Source organism: Schistocerca piceifrons, chromosome 8 (genome assembly GCF_021461385.2).
Source record: "Schistocerca piceifrons isolate TAMUIC-IGC-003096 chromosome 8, iqSchPice1.1, whole genome shotgun sequence".
NCBI lineage: Eukaryota > Metazoa > Arthropoda > Insecta > Orthoptera > Acrididae > Schistocerca > Schistocerca piceifrons.
This window is the reverse complement of record NC_060145.1, coordinates 270,296,769-270,312,602: the sequence shown is the minus strand read 5'-3', so window position 1 is coordinate 270,312,602 and position 15,834 is coordinate 270,296,769. Positions and strand designations below refer to the sequence as shown.

The 15,834-nt window shown below is 37.8% G+C and overlaps 1 protein-coding gene across 1 annotated transcript in view; it reads right to left on the bottom strand.

The window, feature by feature from the left end:
- LOC124711924 (fibronectin type 3 and ankyrin repeat domains protein 1-like) overlaps positions 1 to 15,834 on the bottom strand; it is a 117,217-nt gene that overhangs the window by 34,388 nt on the left and 66,995 nt on the right. Inside the window, exons 4-5 of the mRNA XM_047242181.1 lie at positions 11,614 to 11,732; positions 3,593 to 3,777 (exon numbers count right to left, since the gene is read on the bottom strand). Coding sequence (XP_047098137.1) covers positions 3,593 to 3,777; positions 11,614 to 11,732 — 304 coding nt within the window. The remainder of the gene's footprint in view (positions 1 to 3,592; positions 3,778 to 11,613; positions 11,733 to 15,834) is intronic.

The window sequence follows — 15,834 nt, the reverse complement described above, 5'->3', positions numbered from 1 at the left end:
TTTCACACACAGTCAAAATTATTTTCTAATTGTTTTGATCATCCCTTCACAACCTGTTCAAGTGTTCTGGTATTTTTTTTTGATTATCCCTTCACAATATTGCTTAGTATGGCATTCATTATAGTTTCTAATTTTTTATATAACATCGCAAATGGATTTACAGATGTTTGCTGAACTCTTTCACTTGGAGGAGGTTGTACTAGTACTTCACCTTTGATGGCAGCTTTGTCTGGAATTCCTATCTTTGGCTCTGCCATATTGCCGTTTTTGACATTTTCTTGACTCTGTATTTCTTCTCCAAAATTCATATTTTCTACCTTGCCAATTTTCATCATAACAGTTAATAATTCTGAGAACTAACTTAATCACTTTACTTATGTTTGCATGGATGTAAGTAATGCAGTTAACAAAAAAAAATTCTTCTTCAACTTTCAAGAAGATTCACATGACATTACAATGTCATATTGTGCAGATATCTTAACTAGATGGAATGCAATAGTAGTCATCTTAATGTCTTGACAACTGAGAACCAAACAGTTAGTATAATTAAAATTCTTAAAATTGTAAATTCAAAAATTTATCATGGGATTTGATATGTCCACTGGGAAATCTCAGTATTCATCACATATGATAGGAACAGATGTCTTCACCTGATATTTTTGTTATTTTCTCTTATGACTATATAGTATTTTTAATTTCATATAATTTTATTATTTCCAAATAAATACAACTGATATTCCTTTCTTAATCCTTTCACTCATTTCTTTGTACACTTCTCCTCCAGTTAGGCATTGGATCAGGCTATTACATTCAACAAGGGAATTATTTGTAACACCATGTTGAAATATTTCCTTGATCTTCATTTCCCTAATGGAGGTGTTAGGAATAGGCTGTTGAAACAGTCTAGTAGTTGATCTCCAACTTTCGTATCTTGCTTACGTTTCTTGCTTGTGGTCACCATACAATACCAATGCTGCAAGGGTCCTGCTCTTCAGCACCCTTGAACTGTGGCACAGCTTCTTCTCCATGGACTTCAATCCATTGTGCTGAACATGCTGAAAGAGACTTTTCTTGTTCCAGTGGAACAACATACTCAGAAGATAAACTCAGCATATTTCGTATAATATACAACTCTAATGTCTCTTAATGACTCTACTACATGCGCGTAACATTCCATCTACGATTTGTCATGTGTCCATTTTCCACCCAACTCAGAACAGTAGTACAATACATTTGAACCAACGCTGTGATGTTTTCTTTGGCATCATGGAGGTCATGGGTGCTTCATGCCTCACCCTCATGGCCTCATGGAGAAAATGACACCACCTAACAGGTAGAAGTGCCAGCCATGGCCTGCATCGCCAATAGCACAGGATTACTGCAATTATGATCTGTACAAACTGTCTGCTGACCTCCCAAAAGTAGGATGCTTCCTACTTATTAACTACCTTAACCCACAAACATCTTTCATCATCCAATGAATATCTATGACATGGAACGTCTCATTCTACAAATGGTATGTTGCACCCATATATACATACAATAATTTTAATATTTTCACAAGAACCATCCTGTTAAGGTTTCCAGTTGTAATATAGCTTTCTATCTTTCCTTTCTGGCAGGTAAAGTTGAAAAATATTTAAATTTTGATAAAAATATGCAATGCTTGGATAAAGGTTTGGCTTGGGGATACACGCCCTGCAAATTCAGTTGCACAGTTTGGTTAGTAATTAGTAATATTACACACATTGAGATACCATCACACTTTTACTTTACTTAATTACCATCATTTAAATTCATAATCCATCATACAAAACCTTTTGATGGATTAGACCCAGGTGGCTATTGAGTATCATTATTGTTTGAAGGCTTGTTGACCATGAAAATACATTACTGACTTCAACTTAAAACTGGTAATGAATATTAATTTGGATTTCATAAAAACATATCAGCAGGTTTAACACATGGAGGATAAAATACCTAAAACATGCAGTGTGATAAACAGTCATTTTGTCTCCAAACACTGTGTGCACAATTTCCTGATATATCTACCATAAAAATATAAAATCGTCAAATGAAATTAACCTGGTAGCAACAATAGGCTTCTACAACAACTGCAGGCACCACTATTCATTAACAAAATGTTTTTTTTATAAAAAAGATATAACAGAGGAATGACAACACTTACATCCCAATCCAACAAGTAATAAAAAAGAAGTGAGTATCCAGAACAGGAAGTTTCAGTTCCTAACACAGTACTTGTTTTTAAAAAACTGAGTTATGATCAACATATGTTCTTCAGTCACTGATATTACATATATGTTGTGTGCTATAAGAGTTTGATAGGTTGTTGGTTTCCTTGCTAAAATAATTTAAAAGTAAAGTATCTTTTTATATGATACACTTCACTATTATTGCCAGTCTGTTAATGGAAGATTTTTTAGTACATGCCATGGAGTCAGCAATACTGAAATCTGCATGCTTTTTTAGATAATCAGATGATACTTTTATTGTTTGAACTCATGAAAGCTAGAAGTTAAAAAGATTTTTAGAACATCTGAATTCAACCCACATGAATATCCAGTTTACTATGGAGGAGGAAAAAGAGTGGCTACCTTCCCTTCTGGGGCTTTCTGATTTGTATCTTCAGGCTGTCAACTGTCACCATCCAGCATAACATTGAAGGATACTTCATAATTTGGTTCATATAGCCCACTTATCTCAGACCCTGAGGGTTTGTAAGCCGAGTTAGCCCAAGCCAGAGTCACCTTTCACCATAACTATTATAGCGGAAGGCAGATCAGACACTTGTTGCACTATCAAACCACCCTGAATTGGTGAATGATGACCAAAGTGGCACCAAAGTCTACACCTTTTTGTCTTATGCAGGTAGCATTTCCAACAGAATTGGTCACATCCTGCAAAAACATGGTGTTAAGTATGGTTTTTAACTATTAACTAAGATAGGGCCTTTTTAATGTTTGTAAAGGATGATCTCTTTTTGCGTAAGCTGGGTTTCTACATTATCTCTTGCAATTGTGGCATGTTATACATTGGCCACACCATCAGGACCGTGGTGGACCATTGTGTTGAGCATAACAGATACAAACACTTACAACAGCCAAGGCAACCTGCTATTGCAGAGCAATGTCTTGGCACCAGTCACATTGTGGAATAACACAGAGATTCTGGTGTGCACTTCCAGCCACTTGTGTAGCCTGAGAAAAAATGTTCTGCATTTAACAAGGCAGGGCACTGTGTCAGCTGAGAAGAGGGGGGTTGATGCTGAACAGTCTCCCTGGAGTCGAGGGACGCAATGGCAAAGCCGTTCTCACGTCTGGCAAGAGTGATGATGAGGAGTGATAGGTAGCGGAGGAGGAAGTGGGGTTGGGGGGGGGGGGGGGGGGGGGAGGAGAGGAGTTCCCCAGAAATTCTCTACAACTACAAACATGTATATATTCACATAATTATAAAATATTTTTTTCTCAAGATTATTAGATGTAGTTCCTGATGTTCAGCAAGGTTGATAATTTCATAATAAAACTCAAAAAACCAAATTCTCAAAGCTGATGCATTGAATCTTCTGACTTACCTGCAGCAGCCTGCACCATATTAACAATGCCAGGATACCCATTATAAACCTCAGCATAATCAACAGCTGTTCGACCTTTCTTTGTTTTTGAAGTTGGATTCGCACCAGAATTCAATAAAGTGAACACCATATCTTCTCGTGAACACTCTATTGCCACTATCAGAGGTGTCTTGCCAGTTATGTCACTGCACAACCAACAAATATTACACAAATGTATTATTTGTAGTATGATAATATTACAATTACAGTGGAACATCATTTATCTGAAAATCAGCTGACCAAATGATCAGCTAACTGAACTATTAGTCAAGTGTGAATGTTTTCATCCTCCTCTCCCATACCAATTCTGAGTTTCCAATAATAGTAACCATTTGCTGTGTCAGCGTTTTCCTGTGTAAAGTAAACTTTTGGTATAAAATGCCTAAATGTAAATATTTTGTCCTTTCTATGAGAGAGAAATGTGTGATTAATAAAAGGTTGGAAAAGGTGAATCTGCAACCACATTATCTAATGAGCAAAGGTTTGGCAAGTTACATAAGTTGCCAGTTATGGATATAAGAAAACAAAAGATGACCATATCTAAGTTTGCTTAAACTGATGAATCGACAAGTCTAAAGTGCTCACCACAAATACACATCCAGATGATGCTGTTTACCAGTGGTTTGTACAAAAAAGATCACAAGCAGAACCAATCTCTGGTCCAATTCAGTTTAAGGAAAATTTTGGAGGCCCATAAATTTTGAAGCAATCATGGGTTCATTAAAATGCTTTAAGTCAAGACACAGCTTTCATGAGTTTCAGATACGAGGAGGAAAAACTGTCTGTCTGGTGATTATTCAGCAGCTGATTCTTTCACAACACACTAAGGGATGTACTGATGGAAGAAGATTGTCCTCTCTAAAATTTTTACCATTCCAATGAAATTGGGCTCAACAGGAAAGCTTTACCAAGAACAATTCTTGTTTCATGTCACAAATAGCAGCAACCAGTTCTAAAATAAGCAAGGACCATATTACTGCTTTAGCTTGTCCTAAGGCTACTGGCAGCCACCAATTGTCTATACTCATCATTTGTAAGAGTAAGAAATCATATTGTTTCAAACACATTAATATATCTGTGATGCCATGAAAGAGTGCCTGGATGGATAGTTCAATATACACACAATAATTTATGGAAGTTTTTGTACCTTCCGTAAAAGTTCATCAGTTAAAGAATGACAAAAGGGAGGAAACATTGTTCCTTGACAATGCACCAACTCACCCATATGTGATAACTTAAATGAAAAGGATGAGCTCATAGTAGCGATGTTTCATCCATACAAAGTAAACTACTCATTCTTGCCCATGGATCAAGGATGAGACTTTAAAGCAGTATTACAGAAAAGATTTGTCACATAACCTGCTATTAGAAAAAAGAAGAGGAAGGAGAGCAATGTCTGTTAAGAAATAATAAAAATATTTATTGTAAGATGCTTTCTACATGATCAGAACAGTATGGGATAGTGTAAAGGAACACAAACTGAAAAAAAGCATCTAATAATACATTGGGTATGGCACACAACTGTTAAAGTCTGACTGAAAACAATTAACAGAGGACATGTCCAACATGCTCAATATGTTAAAAGAACTCAATTGCCATGAATCTGATGAAGACATTCAAAAATGAATAAGCATCATCAATACAGGCCAGGACACCGAATCATCAGGACAGCAAAATTGTAAACCTCATCACTGATAAAGCTGACGTTCATCAACTACTAGTCTGGAAAATGAATATGAAAATCTACTGGCTGCTTCTGAAAATTTACATGTTAAGATACTGGCTTATAACAGGTTGAAGTTTAAGCTGAAATTGTGCGTTTTTGTTGCTTTTAAGGGGATAGGCTTGTTTAGGCAGACCACAATTAGGGATTTTTAAATGTTAATTCTATACATATATGCTGCACATAGAAAATGCAAATTTATGGCATATTTTTGTTTACTAGACTGTGCTACATATGTTCCTACTATACTTGCCTTTCCAATAAGAGATTTGGTGTCAAATCTATGTAATTTTTATTGGTAAATGAAAGTATACAATTCAATCAGCTGAATAAACTGATTTTTCCAACATCCATGTCTTCCAATTAGTTCAGATAATTGATGCTCTACCATACTACTTCTCTAAAGCTTGGAATCATCTCAGACAAAATTGCTTTAAAAAAGATAACATGCAAATGAATCTATTTTATATTAATTTTTTTAAAAGAAAAAGCAAACTATACTTATCACAAAATCTTGCCAATATAGGAGCTTAACGATTATCAAAAATTCAGGCCCATGGGGTCAAATTAAGACAGCAAAACAGAGTAAACTTCTAAGTTAACACTGTGATGGTTTAAGAGTTTAGCTTCCATTCAAAAACAGATTTTACAAAAATCAGCACTTGTGACATTGTAAAGTGAATGAGACTAAGTTTATAATTTTTTTTCATTTATTTATCCAGTCTGTAATTTTATTTTTACTTAAAAAGTTCATTCACAAGACATTTTGTTTTTCTCCAAAAATTGGACACTGAAGGAAATATTCTTATATACCATGTGCAATCTGAGTGTGTGGGCAGGTCATGAGTCATGCCTGAATGGCTCAGATGGTAGAGTTGGTGGTGTTGCATACCATTCCACAGGAATGATTTATATCCCACATTCTTATCAATTAATGATACTTATAAATGAAAATCATAAGTTATTGTGGAAGAGAGTACAAATATTATGCATATCTCTTATTTGCATGTGGAGAATCATACCAAGGGATGACATCTTCAAGATGGGACAGTGACTGCAGTAGCTTCTTGAGAGGAAGACTTTGAGAGATGAACTACTTTCTCTGTGGTTTTTTGCCCCCTCATAACAAAATTGTATTATGTCTGGAACATGTCATCTTCAACTCTCACTAATGAGTTGGTGAAACTAATGCTGACAAGGGGAAAGGCCTCAGACACAGCCAAATGATTTGGCCCATAGTTATCAAATCACTTGCATACAACCTAAAATTAAAGGCTAAGATATTTTGCCTCAGCACAATTTCTCAAAAACTGGAGTATGTTAAGCCAAAATATCTTACAGTCTTTCATTTTAGGTTATATACAATTGACTTGCCAAATATTAGCCAAATCATTCGGTCATGCCCGAGGCCTTTCCCCTCGTGAGATGCATCATAAGAATACCCACTTTTAAAAAATGTTTCCACAACACATGCATGGAGTTTATATGACTAAAGCTCCATAACTATTGAAATCAAACAACGGAAAACCCAGGAAGGAATGTAACAGTATTATGAAAGGAAAGTTGCTACCCACCAACTCATACACATCTGCAGTCTCAGGCAACTGGAACCACACTGCGAGCAGCCAGCACCAGTGAATGATAGGCGTGGTGACTGGGTGGGGGTAAGGAGGAGGCTGGGGCAGAGAGGGGAAGGGATAGTATGGTGGGGATGGTGGACAGTGAAGTGCTGCAGATTAGATGGAGGGAAGGGGAGAGGTGAGGAGGAGGAGGGGGGAGGGGGGGTATTAAGTAGTGGAAAACGAGTGTGATGGTGGAATGATGGCCGTGAAGTGCTGGAATGGAAACAGAGAGGGGGCTGGTTGGGTGAGGACAGTAACTAATGAAAATTGAGGCCACGAGGGTTATGGGAATGTAGGATGTATTGCAGGGAAAGTTCCCATCTGTGCAATTCAGAAAAGTTGGTGTTTGTGGGAAGGATCCGCATGGCACAGGCTGTAAAGCAGTCATTGAAATGAAGGATGTCATGTTTGGAGCATGTTCAGCAACAGAGTGGTCCACTTGTTTCTTGGCCACAGTTTGTCAGTGGCCATTCATGTGCACAGACAGCTTGGTTGTTGTCATGCCTACATAGAATGCAGCACAGTGGTTGCAGCTTAGCTTGTACATCACATGACTGATTTCACATGTAGCCCTGCCTTTGATGGGATAGTTGATATATGTGACCGGACTGGAGGAGGAGGAGGAGGAGGAGGAGGAGGACGAGGAGGAGGAGGAGGAGGTGGTGGTGGTGGTGGTAGGATGTATGGAACAGGTCTTGCATCTATGTCTATTACAGGGGTATGAAACATGAGAAACGTGGCTGGAAGCAGGGGTTGTCTAAGGATGGACGATTATATTGTGTAGGTTCAGTGGATGGCAGAATACCACTGTGGGCAGGACAGTGGGGGCAGGACATTTTTCATTTCAGGGCATGACGAGAGGTAGAGAAATGTCCTGCCCACTATCCTTACCACCCCTCCCACAGTGGTATTCCACCATCCACCAAACCTACACAATACAAGGTCTGTTCAAAACTATCTGACCTTTGATTTTCCCCCACAAAATAGAGATGATAACATGGCACCACTGTACACAGTAAAGGAAGAGACCTTTACGTGCATGCATGAATTTTGTCCCAGCCTTCCAGTGTGGCAGTCTCTGCCTGTATGTCACTGAATGAGATGTTACACAATGTGTTCTCACTCAAGTTGATTGAATGTGTTAAGGAAAGATACTGCATCAAGTTGTCTAAAGCTTGGTGATTCTCAAAGCGAAACACTTCTTAAGATTCAGCAGCTGTTTGGAGAAGATGTGATGGGTGTAACACAAATTAAGGAGAGATTAAACCAATTCAAAAATGGCTACACGTCAGCAGAGAGTGGCCAGCATTCTGGCAGGCTCCAAACTGCTTGGAGTGCAGCTGTTGTCTAGAGGGTGCAAAATTTGGTGATGGCAGATCGTTGTCTGACTGTGCAGGAGATTGCACAAGAGGTTGGAGTTAGTAAAGATTCTGCACATGCAATTTTGCATGATGATTTGAACATGCGCTGAGTGGCTGTGAAATTTGTGCGCAAGTTGTTGTCACAGGAACAAAAAGACCTCTGTTTTGACATTTCACAGGACCTTCTGGACACCACCAACACTGATCCTGGGTTTCTGAACACTGTGATAACTGGAGATGAGTCATGGGTGTACAGCTATGACCCAGAACCAAAAAGACAGTAGTCACAATGGAAGCATCCTGAGTCTCCAAGGCCGAAGAAAGTGTGGCAGGTGCAAAGCAAAATCAAGGTGACTGTCAACTTTGATGTCTGTGGAATTGTGCATCACGGAAGGACAAACAGTGACAAAGGAGTACCATCATGATGTTCTCCAGTGACTCCATGACATAGTTCGGTGCAAAAGATCAGACATGTGGATGGCGAAAAACTGGAAACTGCATCACAACAACGCCCCTGCACATTCATCCCACTTGATCCAAAATTTATTGGCCAAACATGGACTTACAGCTGTTCACCAACCTCCCTACTACCCAGACATGGCTCCTTGTGACTTTTGGTTGTTTCCAATTGAAGATACCACTGAAAGGATCCAGTTTTGAGAGTAGATAAGAGAATGTGGAACACAACGATGGAACTGAACACAATTCCAAAAGAAGATTCCAGAAGTGTTTCGGTGGGCTAAGTGTGTGCAAGCACAAGGGGCCTACTTTGAAGTGGATTAAGGTCCCAACCCCATCAAGCATTTGAAATATTTTTTCTGCCCAAAGGTCGAATACTTTTTAGACAGGCCTCGTATACTCATCCATCCTTACACAATCCCTGCTTCCAACCCCTTACCTCATGGCTGTAATAGAACTAGATGTAAGACCTGTCCCATCATCCTTCCACCACCACCACCTCCACCAGACTGATCATGACCACCACCTATCCCATCAAAGGCAGGGTTACCTGTGAAACCAGTCTCGTGATCTACAAGCTAAGCTGCAACCACTGTGTTGCATTCTGTGTGGGCAAAACAACAAACAAGCTGTCTGTCCACACAAATGGCCTCATACAAATTGTAGCTAAGAAATAAGTGGACCACCCTGTTGTTGAGCACATTGCCCAACACAACATCCTTCATTTCAATGACTGCTTCACAGCATGTGCGAAATGGATCCTTCCCACCAATACCAGCTTTTCTGAACTGCATAGGTGGGAACTTTCCCTACGATACATCCTACATTCCCGTAACCCTCCTGGCCTCAATCTTTGTTAGTCACCATCCTCACCCATCCAGCCCCTTCCCTGTTCCCATTCCAGCACTACACAGCCATCATTCCACCATCACACAGAGTCTTTACTTCTCTCCTTTTCTGCTATTCCCCCCACTCCCATCTCATCTATTGTTGACAAAGGCCTTACTGGGCAAATGATTTAGTTGTGACAGTCTTTTTGTTGTGCCTATCTGCAACTCAGCATCTCCGCTATAGGGTGAGCAGCAACTTTCCTTTCTTTTGAACGATTAATTTTGGCAAAATATGCATTTTACAAAAGATTTAATTGCAGGGATATAAGAATATCATGATTGCTACCCTTGCCAGCGAGTTACCTATTAACAGGCTTAGTTTCTATAGCTGCCTTCTCTGACAAACAGTGCACTGTCAAGTCACACCGACAATGTAACTTAGTAGCAAGCATGAAAATCAGTGGTGGAGTGAGGTTGTCTGTCATTTCAATAGTTATAATATTATGAAATCATATTACATTTACAAACATCCTCTCTAGGCCAAAAGACAACACTAAACCCAAAGTCTGTGGCTTTTCCATATTTTTCAGTAGAACAACAGTCCAACTCTTTCACATTCTGAAAGTTTACAGCAATTTAGGGTTTGACTTGGCGTGATTTTGGTTACCGATATCCAGGTAGTTACATTATTATAAATATAAGTGAAGCTATCATGAAAAACAAAACACACACAAATTGGCTGTATAACAAGCATGTAGAAAGATATAACATCTGTAAAAACTCAGTAAATATACAATAGTACATTAAGAAAATGAGAGGGTGTGTTCCATAAAATTTTGGATGTGCAGCCACATAAATTTCACTTCTGGTATTTTGGATATATACTAATCAGCCACCTTCAGAGTGAGCCAGGCGACTGACAGTCAGGCGCTTGCTCTGTCCTTTTAAACTTGCTGTCTGTGGGTTTAAAAGGCTGGAACAAGTGCTAGTGTGTTAGTCACCTGGCTCAGTTTGAAGGTGGCTGGAAGGCATACAGCCAAAATATCAGAAGAAGTGAAATTTATGTGGTTCCACACCTGAAATTTTATGGACCAATCATTGCACTGTGAAAATATGAAGATCTATATCAATTGAGGTGTGTGTGTGTGTGTGTGTGTGTGTGTGTGTGTGTGTGTGTGTGTGTGTGTGTGTGTATATATATATATAAAAAATTATGTTTAGTATTATCTGCACTGATAATATGTCAAGTGTAAATAAAGCAGTGTTCAAAGTCTGTTCAGAAAATTTTTAGAAGACACACAGTGTGTAAATAATCAAGAGTGGAACATTGTAACCACAATGTATATAGGTTGCAAACAAAAATACTGGTTTTAAATCTACAATTTTTCAGGTGTTCAATGCCTAGAAACTATCAAAAACACGATTAAATTTAGATTTTGCTTTCCCCAAATCATGTTAGAATATTCCCAACCAAAATACTATTAATAAACAAGATGTATATAAACCACAATAAATTAGTAAAAGTCTCTGCACTTTCATTCAGTAGTTTTGTTTTAATGGGTGATATTAAGTAAGCTGTTGTCTATGTGGTAATATCAGCTGCCCTCACATGTGACTTGTTAGGGTTAGCATGTGACTTCATCTGCACTCTCCCCTCTCCCAAGCTGTACCAACAGCATAATCAACAAAGGATGTCTTGTTCATAAAAGAGAAACTCACCAGGTGATACTGAAAATACTAACAGTCTTTCCAAAAGAGGTACAATCACATGATTTAAATTAATTTCTACTTAATATGGTTGAGGACTGGGTACCACTGCTATCATTGTGATTTCACGATACACATGACGTTAGATTAGATATCTAAAAATTCTCTTCTCCAAAGCAGCATCCTTTTATTAAAACACACTGAACTAGTCCATCTTTGTGTTTTTATTACTGGTGCAACATAAATACTGTAATTTAACAAAAATACACAGTAAACTTACGCTACATTGACGTTGCAACCCTTCTGCACAAGCATTTTTACTATGTCAGGTGTTCCAAAGTAAACAGCATGCATCAGGGGAGTCCAACCATAAAAGTCCCAACTGTCAAGACCTAGATTCTGAAATTCACATCCATTTCATTAAATTAATTTTCCATAAAAATTATAGAGAAAAAATCAATTTAGGCCACTTGAAGTCCATATTCTAATATGTTTAAGGTACAGGAGTTTTGTTTCAGTATGTATCAGTCTCTTCATTTTACATTACAGTGCAGAGTTGATAAATTAAACTTATCATTTCCGTACCATAAATTCCGATGAAGTAATTTTAGATTTACTACAGGAGTCGAAAAAAGCTACTAGTAAATTTCTATTCTAATTAAAATGTGGAATGAGCAACATTTCAGTATAATTTTCATTTCACAAAACTAATTCTTCAAACCATAAATTATTGTAATTGTAAGAATGATTACTATGTATTTCTTAGATACTTTGTTGTATTGTATGTTCTTTGCATAAAATAGTATATCTTTGGAATGTGTGGTGAGTGTTTGCTGCACAAGCAGAGTGGAAAGATGTGTTTAAAACATTTTTATGCTCAATAGATGGTAAGTAATCCCAAGACCTATGAACACTTGATGCAGTGCTTCATTCCTAAAATTTGAGGTACTGGAATGGACCTCTTCAACACACTGAAATTTAGATTTTAAAACAATTTATTACAATCAAAACAATAAAACATAAGTTTTAATGTAAATAACATGTGCTACTATCTGTCCCCATAGCAGTGTCACTTTGCTCTCTAGTTCTGCTCAATATATGCTAGAGATAAATCTGTAGTCTTCACGACTATGAAATGTTTTCAATTGCTGCCACCCACAACAATCTAACATCTGCATTCTAGCTGCTTGGTGAACATGTGCCCAGTATTAATAAGCCCCTTAAAGTCGAATGTTGTGAACTCACATCATACCAGTGCTGTGTTAATAACTGGCAGGTTAACAGTTGTTTGAATGCCAGTGCCAGTAGATGCTGATTCTTCACGAAGCTGTAAATGCTTCTGATAAGTGAAAAGAAGATCTGTAAATGGTAGGTCCAACAAGACATCTTGGTAACATTACTAAATGCCTTGTTGGAGAACTACCTACGACATACGGTTTGGAAGCCCACTCATGATTGAACTACAAATACTAACAAAGAGATAGAGGGGCTGGCCAGTACTTACCTCAGCTCAGTACAGCCGATAGATACACATAAAACAGAACTGAAAATTTACATTCCTAGCTTTCGGAACTTTGTTCCTTCATCAGGGAGGAGAGAGGGGAAAAAAGGGAAGAAGGGAAAGTGGATTCAGTTACTCACAACCCAGGTTATGAAGCAACAGGGAAAGGTAAACAGGGAGGGTAGCAAGGATGGAGGCATGGTTGTCAGAGGGAAGCCAAAGATATCTTTGGCTTCCCTCTGACAACCATGCCTCCATCCTTGCTACCCTCCCTGTTTACCTTTCCCTGTTGCTTCATAACCTGGGTTGTGAGTAACTGAATCCACTTTCCCTTCTTCCCTTTTTTCCCCTCTCTCCTCCCTGATGAAGGAACAAAGTTCCGAAAGCTAGGAATGTAAATTTTCAGTTCTGTTTTATGTGTATCTATCGGCTGTACTGAGCTGAGGTAAGTACTGGCCAGCCCCTCTATCTCTTTGTTAGTATTTGTTTCACATCTTATATGAGATTTTCCATTAATCATCATGATTGAACTACGTTAGATCTAATGGCAACGAATGGACCTGACCTCTCTGAAGCTGTACATATTGAAACTAGTATCAGTAATCATGACAGGGTTGTAACAATGATTACTGAATTACAAAGATAAAGAGGCATTAGGGAACTCAAACATTTAGCTTTGGAAGGAGAATGTAGAGGAACAGTGGCTCATATTCGATAGAACAGCTAACCGTGTATTTTATATATATTCCTAGGAATAATTCATGATGAGAGAGACCCTACTTAGTATACGGTCACTATAAAGAAACTTGTAACCAGATACTTCTGCATACTAGACATAAAACAAAGCATATGGTTATAGACAGAGAAAAACTGAATGAAACACACTTGGCTGTCAAGAGGGCAATGTATGAAGAATTCAACAACTAAAGCAGTATTATTGGAAGAAAGAAAGAAAAACCTTGTGGTTGTATGCAATGGTTGTTAGCGGTACCAAAGTTGATGTCCAGACAGTCCTGGACTGAGACAGAAAGTGAAACAATGTGACAAATCAAAAGCAGAAATGCTAAACATTTTCATATTGCCCTTTACAAAGAAAAGTCCCAGTGTATTGCCTCAGTATAATTCCTGCACCTCTGCAAAGATGAGTGATACAGATATTAGTGTCAGTGGTGTTGAGAAGCAACTGAAATTGTTAAGACTGAATAAAGCCTCAGAAACACGATAAAACCCCTATCAGATTCTGCACCAAATATGTTGCTGCACTTGCCTGTATGTTAACCATAATCTATCATAGACCACTTTAACAAAAAAATCATGCTAAAGTAGTTGGAAAAAAGCACGGGTCATAGCTGTCTACAAGAAGGGTAGCAGAAGTGAGCCATAAAACTGCTATCTAATATCCCTGACATCGATTTCTTGTAGAATCTTAGAGGAGATCATTCTAGTCAAGATCTCATTATGATTGAACTCAGAATATGTTCTAAGCCAACCAGTGGAGATTCAGAAACCTCAGTCATTTGAAACTCAATCTGCACTTCTTTCACATGACATTCCAAATATTATGGATCAAGGCAGTTAAACACAGTATTTTTTGATTTCTAAAAAGCATTTGGCACAGTACGTCTATGGTTATTATTGAAACTATGATCATATGGTGCATGAAGTGAAATTTGTGACTGGACTGAGCAAAGGGGGATGCCTTGGACAGGGAATTGACAGATGAAGTAACTCGAGGTGTGCCTCAGGGAAGTATGTTGGGATCCTTGTCATTCATGCTGTATGTTAATGATCTGGCAGGCAATAATAAGAATGATGATAATAACAATAATAATAATAATAATAACAACTACTGGTTTATATAGGAGCACTCACTACACTAAATATACACACTAGGCAGAGATCAGAACCAACCAACACACAGAAGAAACCCACAAAACCAGCATGGCAACACAGGCTACAGATCAGAATAGAAAAACTGAGAAGAGACGGACAGCTAACACAATTTATAAGAAATGAAAAAAAAAAAAAAAAAAAAAAAAAAAAAAGGGTTAGATAAAATCTCACAACAAGAAGTGATAGAGCAATTAGATGAAAAGAAGCAGAAATTACAAGCAATGGCCAAACGACTTGAAGATACAAAAAAAGTGAAAATAGAAGGAAACAAAACCAAACATTCAACACAAACCAAAAGAAATTTTACCAGACAATAGATAAGACACACATTAAAATAGACAATCCACGAAACGTAACAGACACGGAACACTTCTGGAGCAACATATGGTCAAACCCAGTACAACACAACAGGCATGCACGCTGGATACAAACAGGAACAGATACATACAAGATGATACCACAAATGCCTGAAGCGATAATTTTGCAACATGAAGTCACCCAAGCAATTAATTCTACTCACAATTGGAAAGCCCCTGGAAAAGATAAAATAGCAAATTTCTGGCTAAAGAAATTCACCTCAACACATTCACATCTAACTAAATTATTTAACAGTTACATTGCAGACCCATACACATTCCCTGATACACTTACACATGGAATAACTTATCTGAAACCTAAAGATCAAACAGACACAGCAAACCCAGCTAAATATCGCCCCATAACATGCCTACCAACAATATACAAAATATTAACTTCAGTCATTACACAGAAATTAATGACACATACAACACAGAACAAAATTATAAATGAAGAACAAAAAGGCTGTTGCAAAGGAGCACGAGGATGTAAAGAGCAACTGATAATAGATGCAGAGGTGACATATCAAGCTAAAACTAAACAAAGGTCACTACACTATGCATACATTGATTACCAAAAAGCTTTTGATAGTGTACCCCACTCATGGTTACTACAAATATTGGAAATATACAAAGTAGATCCTAATTTGATACAGTTCCTAAACATAGTAATGAAAAATTGGAAAACCACACTTAATATCCAAACAAATTCAAATAATATCACATCACAGCCAATACAGATTCAGCGTGG